At 42.0% G+C, this 16494-nt stretch overlaps 1 protein-coding gene across 6 annotated transcripts in view; it reads right to left on the bottom strand.

The window, feature by feature from the left end:
• Positions 1-16494, bottom strand: part of MTM1 (myotubularin 1) — a 98254-nt gene that overhangs the window by 14884 nt on the left and 66876 nt on the right. For all 6 annotated transcript variants that reach the window (XM_023249466.2, XM_023249467.2, XM_045050411.1 and 3 more), the window contains 4 exons: positions 16276-16359; positions 13935-14084; positions 9606-9794; positions 5866-6051 (listed from right to left, as the gene is read on the bottom strand). In XM_023249466.2, coding sequence (XP_023105234.1) covers positions 5866-6051; positions 9606-9794; positions 13935-14084; positions 16276-16359 — 609 coding nt within the window. The remainder of the gene's footprint in view (positions 1-5865; positions 6052-9605; positions 9795-13934; positions 14085-16275; positions 16360-16494) is intronic.

Below are 16494 nucleotides of genomic sequence, written 5' to 3'. Positions count from 1 at the left end.
GTTTGGTAAGGTTTTGTAAATTTATACAGTTGTGCAACCATCATCACAACCCATCACCCATAAAAAGTCTCGTGTGCCGTCTGAGGTCAAACCCTGCTCCCTTCCTTGGCTCCTGGCAACCAATGATCTGCTTTCTTTCTCTACAGTTCTGTGTTTACTAAAAATTTTATATAAATGGAATAATAAAATAGGTGGTCTTTTTTTATGTTTATTTATTTTTGAGAGAAAGAGAGAATATGAGCAGGGAGGGGCAGAAAGAGAGACACACACACAGAATCTGAAGCAGACTCCAGGTCCGAGCTGTCAGCACAGAGCTCGACATGGGGCTTGAACCCATGAACTGGGAGATCATGACCTGAGCCAAAGTCAGACACTTAACTGACTGAGCTGCCCAGGCACCCTGACTGGCTTAATGCACTCAGCAGTGTGTTTTTAAGGTACATCCATGTTGTTGCCTGTATCCGTCCTTCCTTCCTTTTTAAGGCCAAAAAAAATTCCATTCTATTGACAGATCACATTTTATCTATCCATTCATCAGCTGATAGACATGTAGTTGTTTCTCGTATTTGATTACTATGAATGATGCACATACACACATTTCTAGGGACTTAAGTGTTCATTTATCCTGTGTAAATGCCTAAGAGTGAAATGGTTGGCTCACACTCTAATGTGTACTTATTTAACTTTTTAAGAAACTGCTAAACTGTTTTCAAAAGCCATTGTACCACTTCACGTTGCCACTGTCAGTGTACGAGGGCCCTGTCTTTTCATGCGTTCATCAGCCGTTCACCTACATGATGCCATTTGGGGGCTCCCCAAATTGTAACAGCTGTGCAACAGTCAAGTATTATGGTCACTTTCACTAATTCAAGGAAAAGAGTAAGTGAAAGATCTGGTTTTTCATTTTACTTATTTATTTTTTCAGTAAGCTCTATGCCTAATGTGGGGCTTGAACACTCGACCCCAAAATCAAGAGTAGCTTGCTCTGCAGACTAAGCCAGCCAGGCACCCCTAAAAATAGGTACTTTTATCATGTTGACATAAACAGTAACCAAAGATAAGTGGACAAAGTAGTCCCAAGAAGGACAGGTTAGGGGACCTGATGGCACATCAATTATTCGTGCAAAAATCACTGTTTTTAAAATGACTAGCGCAACTTTATTTCTTCCAGCGTTCTAAGTATCTCCTCAAACTCCCGTTTACAGTTTTTATTTAAGGTGCTTGTGAAGAAAGGGCTGTTAAGTAGCAGTGGTAATGCAGCAGGTCACTTGAGTTCAACTGAAGGAACATTTTTACAGAGGGCAACTTCACTCCAGACACGTCCCTTATCACGAAAAAGAACGCAATCTCAGCCAATTATCTTTAGAAATTATTAGATGTTTGCCAATAGGGTATGAATTCCCGCCATTGCTTCTTGACAGGAACGCCTGGTAGTTATGTAATGACATGTGACACATTGAGCCAATCACAGAATTGTGGTTCCTTTCTAAAGTAATGGTACCCGCCCCCACCACCAGCTTCTGTTGGACTAAAAGAGACAATGCCCACAACATGATGACATGGATTATGTCGCCTTCTAGGAAACACAAAATAATATGTCACTTTCCAACGGGAAGGTCTATAGGGGAAGAGTGTTGAAAAGGACAGAGGGGGGTGCAGGGTGCCTGGGTGGCTCAGTCAGTTAAGTGTCCGACTTTGGCTCAGGTCATGATCTCACAGTTCGTGACTTCTGTGTTGGGCTCTGTGCTGACAGCTCAGAGTCTGGAGCCTGCTTCAGATTCTATGTGTGTGTGTCTCTCTCTGCTCCTCCCTCGCTCTGTCTCTGTCTCTCTCAAAAATAAACATAAAAAAAGAGAAAAGGGCAGAGAAAAAAATGTAAGCTCCAGGAAACAGAGAGACACTCTACCCTGTCAGGGCTCCATCGGTGAACTAGAATGACGATATAGGACACGTGCCAAGGTGGTGGTCTCTTCGCTCGCAAAGCCTGCCCTGTGTTGCACAGAGTGGTCGGACCGTTTTGCCTGAACGCAGGCTAGTGGTGGCCATGCCACGTGTCTATCAGTAGTCCTGGGGCCGCAAAATAGCATGGGAGGCTGAATAATGCTCACCAAAGATGGCTGGGTCCTAGCCCCTGCAAATCTGTGAATACCGCCTTATATGGTTAACAGAGACTTTACAGATGTGATCAAGATAATGACTTTGAGATGGAGAGGTTATCCTGGATTATGCAGGTGGGCCCTAAATTCCATCCCATATATCCTGATAAGAGGGAGCAGAGGGAGATTTCACAGAGAGAAGGCAACATGATCGTGGAAGCAGAGACTGAAGTGATCTGGCCACAGCAAGGAACGCCAGCAGCCACCTGAAGCTAGAAGAGGCGAGGAACAGATTCTCCTCTAGAGCTTCCAGAAGCAGCACAGCCCAAACGTGCTCCCCCATTCCCACCTGATCTTCAAGGTCGAGCTCAACGCTACCCATAACTCTACTCCTCTGTCTTCTAGCACAATTTGACCTATGCCTAAGTAGCCGTGAGTCAGATGTCATTACAGGTGTCTCTCTGGGCTCCCCAGTTACAGATGGTCTCCAGACAGAACAATGACAGTTTCTTTCATTTCTTTTGTATCTCCCTCTCTTTGGGCAAAACGATAAAAATTTACAGGGGTCTTTTATGGCATTTTCCATATTCCTTAAGTCCTAACTTCCATACTTCATCTTATGTGATGGCCTTGACTCCTAATTTCTTCAGACATGTGAGCCATTGAAGAAGACCTACTTCTGACCAGTCTCTCTTCTATCTAGCTCAGAGTAGGAGCTGACTCACCTTGTCTAATAATTCCTGTGCCTGTGCCTGTGCCCTGTCTTTCAGAAAAAAAGCTCTCTCCCTTATTTACAAAAGTAATATATATTCACTGGATAAAAATGGAGGTGAACAAAAGTGCAAAAAAGAAACTAAAAATGACCATAATCCCATGAACTCAGCAAGAATCATTGCTAATGTGTCCCTCTCAGCGTCATTAAAGGGCTCAGCTTGAGTTGGTTGCCCAACAGCTGATTCTCACGTTTCCATCTCAGTCCCAAGCCCCTGTTCTGAGTTCCGCTTTGCAGGAAGAAAATTGCCTGTTACCTATCACCAGGTGGATGGCCCGCCGCTGCCTCAAACAGATGATGTTTTTCTTAACCAAGACCCTGCTCAGGACAATCTTGCATCTGCAAATGGTGGTGTCATCGTCCCAGTTACCCAGCTTCACCCTCTTGGCATCAGCCTACATTTCTTGAGACCCTGCGTCTAGGTAATCATCAAGCCCACAGGCCCTTTCTCGGAAAGCTCTCCTGTCTGTCCCTTTCATAGTGCCCCCCTCCCCACCTGGACATGTTCTAATTCTGATCATTACCACCCTGCCTCAGGATACCTGAAGTGGTTGTTTTCTGACTTTACCTTCTTCCCTTTCCTGTAAGAACCTGCCAGAACATTTTCCTACTACTTCACTATTCCAAAACCTCTGGGGCTTCCAACAACCTAGCTTCAAGGCCAAGGCCTCTGACCACCTGGCTTCTCCCAGGTCTCTGAGATGAACCTGCAACTCCAGCATTCCTCACTCTTCCCAACGGGGCCTCCCCCAGGCCTGTTCCTGGACTTTGGTTCAGAGTGCCTCCTTCTCTAGAATGGGTTCCCTCGTCCCTTCCACTTAACACACTGCAGCAAGGAGCAGAAGCTTTCCTGTCACACGTACATACCACGTCTTCAACCGCACAAACCTCCTTAAAGGCAGAAGTATGTCTCATACCTTCTTCCATTCATGAGGTCTAGTGTGATGCTTTGCATATAAGAGTACACTACTTTTTTGTTTACCTTTTACTAATTTTATTTAACTCCGGTTTTTTGTTTTTTTTTGTTTTTTTTTTTTAATTTTTTTTTCAGCGTTTTTATTTATTTTTGGGACAGAGAGAGACAGAGCATGAACGGGGGAGGGGCAGAGAGAGAGGGAGACACAGAATCGGAAACAGGCTCCAGGCTCCGAGCCATCAGCCCAGAGCCTGACGCGGGGCTCGAACTCACAGACCGCGAGATCATGACCTGGCTGAAGTCGGACGCTTAACCGACTGCGCCACCCAGGCGCCCCTTAACTCCGGTTTTAACAAACTGATACATATATATTCTGAAAATGGTAGTAATTTTGTTTCTAATACTACTTTTTTTAAAAAATAAATGTTTATTTTAGAATAGTTTCAGATTTACAGAAAAGTTATAAAGGTACTACAGAAAGTTCGCATATACTTGACCCAGTTTGCCCTATTCCTGACCTCCTATAATGGTGTGGTACATTTGTCACAATCAGTTGAAGCGATATTGACATACTATGAAATTATCAATGAGCATATTAACTTATTTTTAATAAAGCGCATACTTTATTCAGGTCTCCTTAGTTTCTAATTAATGTCCTTTTTCTAAAGCAGGCTGCCATCCAGGACCCCACGTTACCTTCAGCTGTCACAATTAATTTGTTTTGCTAACTCCTTTTTGAGAATAATGAATTAAGAAAAAAATGAAAGTTATAGACAGGCAAAAGAGAAATATGATTCCTATCAAATTTGAAAGTACAATTTGACTAGAAAATAATCTATATCAAAAATGCACCTATCGGGGGCGCCTGGGTGGCGCAGTCGGTTAAGCCTCCGACTTCAGCCAGGTCACGATCTCGCGGTCTGTGAGTTCGAGCCCCGCGTCAGGCTCTGGGCTGATGGCTCGGAGCCTGGAGTCTGCTTCCGATTCTGTGTCTCCTTCTCTCTCTGCCCCTCCCCCGTTCATGCTCTGTCTCTCTCTGTCTCAAAAATAAATAAATGTTAAAAAAAAAATTAAAAAAAAAAATGCACCTATCGGGGCGCCTGGGTGGCGCAGTCGGTTAAGCGTCCGACTTCAGCCAGGTCACGATCTCGCGGTCCGTGAGTTCGAGCCCTGCGTCAGGCTCTGGGCTGATGGCTCGGAGCCTGGAGCCTGTTTCCGATTCTGTGTCTCCCTCTCTCTCTGCCCCTCCCCCGTTCATGCTCTGTCTCTCTCTGTCCCAATAAATAAATAAATAAATAAATAAATAAATAAATAAAAAATGCACCTATTTAAAGTGGGCTTTTTGTTTGTTTACAGAACTAAATGGTGGTTTCTAAAAGTGTTAGTTTCCTCAGATAGCTTCAAGTACTTTTAAAGACTGCAGGCTTTTGATGCCTTTATCAAGATGAAGGATTGAATATAATCAAGGCATAAAGTTCATTCTTTAAAATAAGTCAATTTGAGATTATTTTCAATAAAAACAATCTATCTCTAGGTCCTTGAGGGTCATACCCAGTAACGGTTAGATAATCAATTGGCTGTTTGTTCCTAAATAAATCTGCATGAAACCCCAACTACTTGCTATCGACAACACGGGAAGTGACATCTCTACCAACACTCAAACTGTTCTGGAGTGATGCTGTGAAATCTGTAATTTAGGTAAGCAAATTATAAAGAGACACAAAACCGTCAAATGTAGAACCCTACACTACAAATAACTGCTCAATTTTAAAACTGAAGGAATTAAAAGAGATTCCTGTTCCACTAAACAATGACTTCCTTTTTTATACATGTAAATCTTTTTTTTTAAAAAAAATATACTTGCCTTGGGGCACCTGGGTGGCTGAGTCAACTAAGCATCCAACTCTGGCTCAGGTCATGATCTCATGGTTGATGAGTTCGAGCCCCACATTGGGCTCTGTGCTGACAGCTCAGAGCCTGGAGCCTGCTTCGGATTCTGTGTCTCCCTCTCTGTCTCTGCCCCTCCCCTGCTCTCTCTCAAAAATAAATAAACATAAAAATATATATATATGTTTACTTGCCTTGATGTGTTCTAACCAGTGAGTAGACTCCAAACTGGACAACCAGTGAGATTCTTCCACATTAGGATAAACAATGTCTTTGACTTTTTTTAAAGATTCCCTCATAACATGAATGTTATGAATGTCTAAGAAGAAAAGTTCGGCGTTGTGATATGCATCATCACTTTCATATCCTCCTCCTGTTGCCTGAGAAACAGCAAGATATACAAACAATCAGTTGGATTTTCTACTTCGTCAGTAATTTAGCCAAATATTTCAAGTTACCGGTCCTCCAAATCTCAACTTAAAACCTTCCGACTTAGATGCGATGACTGATGTGACCTGACTTCCTACCCAACACAGCCTCAACAACATTAGTCACACTCTGAGCTAGAAGAAAATAGCGGGCTGGCAATTTCCTGGGGATCTGTATTCACAAGAAAAAAATCATTTCAAAATGTTCCATAATTACTAGCTCTTCTTCTGGATCTGGAAAGGCATGAGCAGGTTCTCAAGGGTCCTTGTCCTCTATCAGCTCTGTAGAAGTACTCTTCTTCAGCAACGGTGGAGGGGGGTAGAAGGGGGTGGAGGCGCTTTGGCCCTTCTTTGCTATGTGATTTGAGGCAAGGCTCTCAACCTCCCTGAGCCTCAGCGTTCTCTCCCACAGAATAGGCAATAACACTTCAGTAGGTTAAACAGGATTAAAAGGAGGCACATTCTATCACAGCTAACACCAGCCACCATTTAATGAGCCCCAGTGACGTTCCAGATACTGATTCTTGCTTTCCATAATCTTATCTAATTCTTACAGCAATGCTGCAAGCAAGGGAGGTATTACTATCCCCATTTTGCAAAAGAGAAGAGATACTATTTAACGATCCCCAAAGCCCCATGGTAATCAACAGAATTCACCCTGAGTTCAAAGCCCAAACCTTTTCTAGTGCACAATGACTGTTTGTCTGCTGTGCAAACACCAAGGACAGAGAGCAGTACGTAGTAGGCCCTCAAAGAGCAAAAGGTTTCGAGGGGAGACAAGATGGCCACCACCTACACCACAGCACCTGAAAGTATTATCTTGCCAGGGCAGGCATCCGTCCACCTTCACAATGGGGTGAAGATACCCATTTTCCACGTAGAGAAAAAGAAATGTAATGGTTTTGTTGAAGAACCTGGCTGCATTTTGTTTAATGTTTTAACATGCCATGGAACATGTGGCCTCTGGCCCCTTAAGAAAAAGTTAAATAATTCATAGACTTGCCAAGAAAGCAATGTTCTATAAGCTGAAATGGAAGGGGAAGGCATTGGACAAATGTGCTATTGCTACATTTTGCCTCTTTTTATTTATAACAATAGGAAGAATATATAACATATATTTTAGAGCTTGTTACTAACAGCATCATCAGTAGTAAGTAGACAATACACATTCACATTACCGTTTTTAAAAAGTTATTAGCTAACGAATAGACAGATGAGCCGTATTTCCCTGTTGTTGGTTATCCATGCCTCAGGGCATAGCACTTTGCAGCTCAGATCAGAGGCCAAGACAGAGGCGCTCCTATCCACCTGGCAGTCACTTCCTAAGCTGCAGGCTCCCGGCTTGGGAGGAGATAGCAGGCCTAAATTTTGCTGGAGCTGCAAGCCTATAAAGCAATGACACACGTCACCCTCCCAGAGCTGACCTGCTTCTCTACACATGTGGTTTTTAAAAAGCTACAGTGATTTGCTAAGAGATTCTCAATGCTGGAGTTTCTTTCATACATAACTGAAGATACTATGCAAAAATAAAAAAAAAATAAAAGGAAAACTATACTTGCTGCTCATTGCCAGAGCAAAGACAGGCATTAATGCAGTTCCACTCTAATCACAGCAGACCGCCACCAAATTGAAGCAGCCTGGTGCTGAGTCTTATCTACGCCTGGGGTTGGTTTGTTTACTTTAAAATGGTGTAATGTCGCTTATTACATTGGAGGTTGTAAATTTCTAAATCTCCACAAGGGAGGAACAATTAGGTCCAAAGAGAACAGAAGTCACAAGGGTAAAAATCAATTAGTTAAGCATAGATTGAGTTCCCAAAAGTTCCAATTCTCCATCTCTGGTTACTTTGGAAGTCTTTTCAGTTTCCTTCTCTTCAACAGAAAGGAACAACCCAGATTATCTAATATGACAACGCGAAGGTTCAAGGGCCTGTTGCTATGGATATAGATGACGAGGGGAGAGACACAGCCAAGGGAGGAGGGAACCAGGGCTTGGTTTCTAAAGAATGCTGCAGAGATCTTTAAAGCCTAGGTTTTTTCCTTAATTTTTTTCTTCCCTTCATCCCTAACAGGACTAGCAACACAGGCATATTTCCTGAATGTTAAAAAGGCATTCAAGAATTCTACTGCTATAGCAGTAAGCTTGAGAGTTAATATGATGAAGGTATTTGTTTTACACATTTACATATTTTAAAATATTCTTTCTAAATACTTCATTTTAATGTAACACCATATCTATTTCAGGCTAAATGTGTACATGCAGATATTGCATTTTATGCATGTTTTGAACTCTCAACTATATATGAGAGAAGGAACAGAAATATCTAAAGTTATGAAGAATGCAAGAAGATATTCATAGTTAGACTTAATTTCCTACATGTTTTACTTATAATTCCTAATTTACTCATGAATACCACTCCTGATTGCTTTACATAGAATTTCCAAATGATTTCCATTAGTGAGACAAAAACTGTTACTGCAGTAATAGAGAGCTTGTCCAAGAGCACACAGGGAGCAGAGGGGACCCCCACCCCCGATGCAAATGTGGAAGACACACGATCCGTGTGCAAACAACCACAGTCTGCATCTCTCTCTGAGCCACTGGAGGATGTGTTTTGGTTTTGGGTTCTTGTCTTGTGCTATGAATAATTGAAGATGCCAGAAAAGTGACCTCGGGATAAGCAAAGTATTCAAGATGATGAAATTTAAGCCTACAGCTGACGAGAAACAATAAATCTGAAAGGCGGAATGGTGGCGAACAACGCGGGGCAGGCCCACTGTGAGCACTTGCGAGTGACAGCTGGCAATAACAGGAGACGGAAAACACAAAACGAAAAGAAGAAATCGAATGTTAAAAGCATATCAATCTGGGGCTGTTTAGAGTCCGGGCAAATAGCCTTATATCTTGCGGCAACTTCTGGGGAGCTTCTGAAAGCAACGCTACATAGTCACTGATGTTCACAGCGACGTCCCCGACCAATTTTAGGGGCACTTGGCACACTCTGCTTAAGAAGGCCAAGAAGACAATGGAGACAGATTGCCGCTGAAAACAGTAACATTGTGTGTGCCTGATTGTAAAATCCATATACAGAAATCTCCTTTTACTGAATTATCTTATATAAATGAGCAGGCACATTAACAAGTGCAGTGAAGAGACCGTTTGGATGAAGCTACAGATTTAGGGTTTAACCATTGCAGCTTCCCACAACTCCTCGTAGATGCCTAAGGCACTCCAAAGAGGGCTGAACTTGCGCCAGATTGAAGTTCATTATAGTTCGATACTCATCTAATTTACCTAAAGGTTATTCTCATTTAACGGATTCACGTTTTAAAATACGTTTTGTGATTAAAACTACTTCCTATGTCAGCAAAGTAGTCTTCCTATTTCAACTAAGTTTAACTATTAACGTAAGCCCACAAAGTGACACGCCGCGGCAAACACAATCATGTAAAACATGGCACACTGTATCTAAGAGAAGCATCTGTCATGTCACTAAATGCACTCACCTTGTTCGCCACTGCATTTACATTGGGTCTTGCATCATAGATTGTGAGTTTAGAAATTTGTCTATTAGTCTCCCTGATAACATCGAGATACTTCTCATCATCCTTATTCCGTTTACCACTCATACCGACAAGAGGCTGACTGCAACGCACGATGACGGTCTTGTTTTCTGGATGAATCCATGACAGCACCTAAGGTTAGTTCAGAAATTTTAAGCTATCAGGAAAAAAACAAATCTCAAAACAGAAATACCCAAAACAGAAAGCACTAACAATCATGAGGAAGTGAATCTGATTTTGCCAAAACAGAATACCGGTTCACCTGCGATTTTACGCAATGTGCTCAGCAACACACATTTAACAGTGACAATTATCCAGAGGCAGCTAGAATAACCAATTGCTTTACTAGTGTTTTCTTGTAGAAGTTAAATGCTTACCGAAAAAAAAAAAAGTTCTCTCGCTTAAAGGAAATAAAAGGCGTCTGATATTACTTCTGCTCTGTAGCTTGTACTGGATTTCTCAGTGATACGTAAAGGAAATCACGTCTGGTACAACGTGTCTCCATAATACCAACTCACATCTACAGCTCATGTAGATGTGAAGCACATGTCTGCTGTGGCTGTAGCCTGGGTACTGAGCTCACAGTCTGTGTCACTTCTGTCTCCTCCACCATCGAATGAGGAGGAGCATGACTCCATGGCCCTGCTGGGAGGATGAATGAAAAACACAGGTGAAGTACCTTCCAGGGGCGAGCTGAGCAGCCCATGGAGTGAGATATGAAAAACTATGAAAAGCAGACAGAAGAACTAAAGAAGCAGAAGTGTCTGAGCTCACTTAATAGAAGGCCAAATGCACCGTCATCCCTGAAGTCGCCCCCTCCATGACGGCAAATGATAAGCACTGATGTCCATGAAAATCAATGTACATGATACTGACATTGGGTTAGCGAGAAAAGAGGATGTGATGGCATTAATGAATACTCATTCATGGACTCTTCACGCCATGAAGAGACCTGTACAAAACACCACTGTGACTCCTAAGAGTCCAAAGGCTGAGAAGTGGGAAGCCCCGGAACAAGAACTGGCCCTCCCCGACCTCCACTTTGTAACCAACAAGGTGGAGATGGGACCTGCCCAGCCTGCCTCCTGTGGCCCTCGCTTTAAGACCAGTAAGAGACACGAGATCACATGTGCACGGAGTTGTCATTTTTCAGGTTTACTGCGATGTAAGTGACATGCAGCACTGTGGAAGTTTAAGCTGTACAACATGTTGATCTGATACAAGATCACTTTCAAAAGAGAAAATTGCTACACATAAGAAACCTATTATTTGATAGAGACCCTCCCAAGTTTTAAACTGAAATCAGGTCCTGGGCAAGACACCGCCCTGTGCCACCACCCATGCCTTCCCTTCCTCCACCCCTCTTCTCTCTGCTCGGGAAGTTTAAGGCTGGAGTCACCAGATCACATTAAGAAATGCTTCTCTTATAAGTTGTTTTACTTCCTCTTTTCTTTTTCTTGAGGGATCTTGACTACCTTTTTATTTTTTTTAATATTTATTTACTTAATGTTTATTAATTTTTGAGAGAGAATGTAAGTGGGGGCAGGGCAGAGAGAGAGGGACACTCAGAATCCGAAGCAGGCTCCAGGCTCCAACCTGTCAGCACAGAGCCCGATGCAGAGCTCGAACCCATGAACTGTGAGATCATGACCTGAGCCAAAGTCAGACGCTTAACCCACTGAGCCACAAGGAGCCCCTATTTTTGAGAGAGAAAGCAGAGAAGGGGCAGAGAGAGAGGGAGAGAAAAAATCCCAAGCAGTCTCTGCGCTGTCAGCATAGACCCCCAACACGGGGCTCAAACTCATAAACCATGAGATCATGGCTCAAGCCGAAAATAAGAGTCAGATGCTTAACTGACTGAGCTGCCCAGGCACCCCTTGACTACCTTTTTAAAAGGATGCTTGCTGTTTGGCTCACAGGTATAAATAATAGTAGCTTCACAACATCAACTACCATGACTGCTTTCAAAGTATATGGTACTTTATTAGGTTATTCCTACTAAAGTTAATATCTAGAAGCCATAGATAATTAAGGATGTACACAAATATTTAGCCACCAAAAAAGATGTTGATCACAGCGTTGTTTATAACAGCAAAAAAATAAAAAAATAACCAAGATGCCTCATAATAGAAAACTGATTAAATACATATGGTACAAGTACACACTGGCACACAGATAAGTTTAACAGCAGGAAACGCTCTTTCCAAGATAATGTTACACAGAGAAAGCAGAGACACAAATGACAGCATAATTTCTTTTTCTTTCCAAATAAAAATATGTATGCATAGAAGGAAGTCTGGAAGGACAAGACCAAAATGTTAACTGTGGTTCTCACTAGGTGGCAGAATCCTTTTTATCGGCATTTTGTAAAATATGTGAAGTAACTATGTGTTACTTATATGTTAAGGACTTCTGTAACATTAAGACAAACCTATGGGAGAAAAAGGAATGCATAAGAGAACATATGTATGCATTGATGGGAACATCAATGCATGTGGATCATTTTGTTATTAAATGGTATCTTATAATAGTTCATATGCTATTTATGTACAAATAACAAAACTGCTTTCTCATCAATTCTTCTTGTATTTTTACATGGGCTTTCTTAAAAAAAGAACTGAATATCAAATAGTAAGGATTTCACATTAAAAGCAAATGCATTTTCTGGGTTATAGTCAAGAGTCAGATGGTTATGAGGTATATCAGAAAAAGTACATTATCTACTATTAAATATGATTAAGCATGGTAATCTATAAAGATATAGATGTGAAGGAGAGCTTAGCTTTACTTTTATTAGGAAAAATAAATGCAAATTTGTGGCCACTATGAAGTAAGAAGGATCAATAAAATGGGTAAATAAGTAAAAAGTTATGCATCTTATGTGTTCTACGGTGGGCTCTCATTCACTCAGAAGAGTGGAAACTAGGGGGTCAAGATGGCAGCCTGAGCACACTTGTTTCCTCTCCTCTCCTGACCCAAATCCCATGAAATACACACACACACACACACACACACACACACCCCTCCTCTCTTGCCCCAAATCCTGTGAAATACACACACACACACCACCTCTCCTGACCCAAATCCCATGAAATACACACACACACATACACACACACACACACACACGTTTCTCATGGTAGACGTTCAACTGAATGAAGGCATGAACAAAGTCGATCCACACTACCCTAACCTCTTCCTCCTGTGGGCAAGACAAGTATTAGCAAAGACAGCTGGCCAAGGCAGGGGTGGAATCTATGGCTACAACACAGAAAAGTATGTCGCAGAAGAGCACGAGAGGAGTAAACTTGTAATTCTAGCTTCGTTGGCACTGTATTCTAGCAAAATGAGCTGAAAAACATGTTCAAATACAATATACATCATTACGATCTGAACAGACACTGAGAATTAGAGAAGGGAGCGAATTTTAAAGTTATGATTCCTGTTATGTTGACACTAGACCAAAGTTTCACATGAATGTCCTTTTAAGGACAAAAAATGTCTAGACTTGGAGTTAAAGGCAAGGTGACACTAAATCTTAATTTCTTCTATCCTTGTTTTTCCAAAATCTGTTATTTAGAAAAACAAAAACAAAGCGATGTACTCATTATGACATGCTCTGATAATTAAGAGAGGAAAAATTCTCTAAATTTTTAGTCAAGAAAATTTATGTACACAAAATAGATGGCGTGACTCACATAAATATTCAAGAGCCAAAGAGAACTTGGTGAACTAGGTCCAAGGATACTGTAAGCATACCGTCTGGAATCATGTTCATTTGGCACTCGGGCAGCCGGCAAACATGATGAGGATGAGCTAACCCTAATAAAGGTGGCCGCACACAAAAGCCTGTACCCATGTGCTCTGTGCTCTGTGACATTAGACAGATAGCGCGTTGTTTCCAGTATGATTTGGCCGACACTTGTCAAGGGCCCGTCGCACGTAAGGTATGGGGCTGCAAAGGTGAAAACCGGAAAGTCCCTATACTTCTTTCTGTCCTTCCAGCAAGCACCTGGTTTAGGTATGGTAGCGTCACTTTCACCCTCTCCTGTATGAGAATTACTTGCGCTCATTCTCTGTCCTTGATTGTGAACTCCCGGAAGGCAGGTGCAGTCTCACTTCTTTTCCTGTTCAGCCAGGTCCTTTGTGTGCTCAGCGGGCACTCAAAAACGACACAGTGGACTGAGATTCCAAGAGTGTGTCTCTGACTGGATTCCTGTTCTTATGGGACAAAAGGCAGTCTTTGAAGAAAACATTAACTGTAGTACTCACTGGAATTCGGTTTCTGGATCTAAAAGTTGCGACTCTCCTGAGATCATCATCTGAGGCACGATATGGAACCACCAAGAGAGCAGGGTAGGTGTCACACAGTTCATAGCACTTATTGATAAAAGTGATTCTCCAGTGGTGGTTAGGCAAGCCCTGCAGGAGAGAAGGATGTCCAAGTCAGTATTGCACAGCTCCGTCTCCGGACTGGCCTTGGGTCTCCTTTCCTTTTGCTAGCAGAATCTGCACGTGCCTCTTTGAACACAGGGTAGGGACGGTCTACTGATTTATAATAAAGGGAGCCAAATCAGTCATCTGGACAACATAAGAACACAAGACAAAACACTGGTGGCTTCCATAATTCTAAAATGTCATTGGTAAATACAAATTCTCTTGAATTTGAGCTCCTTGTTAATTTCACGTCAAACTATTCCTTACTATGTGTGTAACAGTAAGCCCAAGTGCATCTCCCACCTACGTACCCTCCCCACCCCAGAGAAAAGTGCATCACATAATTTTAACCTGTGTCCACTTGAGGGTAGAAGAGACATTGGGCAACTGCCTCTCCCTACTCAAAAGAGAGTGAATGCTTCAGTCTGCTCCAAAGTAGAAAGAGGCTAAGATTATGCAGAAAGTCACAGAGGGGAAGTAAAGGAAAACCCCTCTGGGGAGGCTCATTTCGCCACCTCCTAAAAGTGTTTTCAACCAAGTTGTTTGGGATTGGCGGTCACTCCATAGGCTGTGTGAGAAATACAGCCACCTGCATTCTAAGCAGATGGCTAACGTGACAGGGAGACACAGAATACACTTGCCATCCTGCCAGCTACCCACAAAACCGCGTATGGACAAGATCCAGAGGTGGTGGAATATTCTCTCCCCATACTCACAAATACACAAATACACACACAAAGGTGAGCTATGTGGGTGTTTGCTGTGGGGACAGACATTGTACCTTTTCCTTAGGTCTGGTCCTATAGACCACGGACCAAACAGGTGAGTCTGATGCTGAGTCCAATTAGAGAGTTATAAGTCCCATGAGAAAGTTATAAGAAGAAAAGATGAAATATAATGGCAGTCTAGAACAAGATACCTTCAACAGTTCATATATGCATGCAATCTGAAAAACAGGAACTGTTTTGTTTCAAGCTAGAAACATTGGCCTACAAAATAAGTCTTAATATTGTCCATAACACTCCAAAACTAAGGTACAAATATTTAAATACATAATGCTACAGAGGCCTCCAAAGCATGCAAAATGTTTCAATGGTCTTTCTTCTGCCTCAAGATCTGACCCAGAACAGAGATCATTAAAATGAAACACATATACAGCCTTTGAAAACCCACCAGTCTAAAGCAGACTTCTGGAAGCACAGGACGCCCTACTTCCTATGTGCGATCTAAACTCCCACACCCACATTCCTGAGCGTTGAATCTGCTTATGAATATGTACGCTGCCGATCAAGACTAGAGAGAATAATCAACCCAGGTGCTTGGTAGTGGAGGTGGTGGCTAGAAGGTTCTCCTCGAGTCTAGGGTCCTAGAATTTTACTTTACATTCACTGCCTTTTCATATAAAGCAACTGGGCTCCATCGGAGTCTCACAGCTCACTCAGCAAATGCTCCCAATTATTTTAAGAGCTTTGTAGGATGAGGACTATGAAAACCTCCATCACAAAACTCCTACCTGGCCTAAAAACTTGATTAAACCACAGGTCAAATTGTGGCTCCTGTTACATAATACACATTGGCTCTTCTTCACAAAAAAATGCCACAAGAGACCTTTGTCCCTGAACAGCAACACTGTACCAAGCCTCTTGCCTTTATTACAGCAAATGAACATGCATGCAGGTGAAGTTTACAGAAGAGAGCAGTAAAAGCTATTCTAATATATGTTCATCAAAGCTTTGTTGGAAAAGTCTGCATTATAGGAAAACAGTCCTAATTCATTTCAATCTGCAAAGTGGAATAAATATAATTTAAATTTAGCTGTCAGTGATAGTTATGCTCCCAAATGTGTAAATACATAGTGACACGAATGCCTCAATAGTAAGGTATAGAAGTTTGACTTTTCTAGACCCCACGTATTTGATTCATTTCATGAACAACATACAACCGACATTGTTCATATACCAGAAGGAAACAGAACTTGGCTACCCAGCCTTCAATGCAACTTGAATATTGCTAGGGAATGAGCTCATAAATCACACAGTAATCAAAAAAATGAGCTATAACTGCCACGAAAAATATACTAAGCAAGGATTTCACTGATTCTCAGAGTATGGCTGACAACATAGTGTCACCATGCGCGTTTGAGATTTACCACCTGCCGTAGCACCTGTTGACTTACCTGCCTTCTGTATTCTTCTACTGGGTTATAAACTGTCCATCCATCCACGTTAAACTTTTCTTCATTTAGAAATGCAAATATTGGCTAGAAAAGGCAAAAGGAAAAAGAGAATTTAAAGTGCAGCGTGACAGAACTGATAGCCTACTAATACTACACCCTCCAAGTTTTCACCAGATTTGCCTACCATGAAATCACAACCCAAAGTGAGACTTTCAAAAA

The sequence above is a fragment of the Felis catus genome, chromosome X (assembly GCF_018350175.1).
Source record: "Felis catus isolate Fca126 chromosome X, F.catus_Fca126_mat1.0, whole genome shotgun sequence".
In the NCBI taxonomy this organism is placed as follows: domain Eukaryota; kingdom Metazoa; phylum Chordata; class Mammalia; order Carnivora; family Felidae; genus Felis; species Felis catus.
The sequence above is the reverse complement of the archived record's forward strand: the minus strand, read 5'-3'. Positions and strand labels throughout refer to the sequence as shown.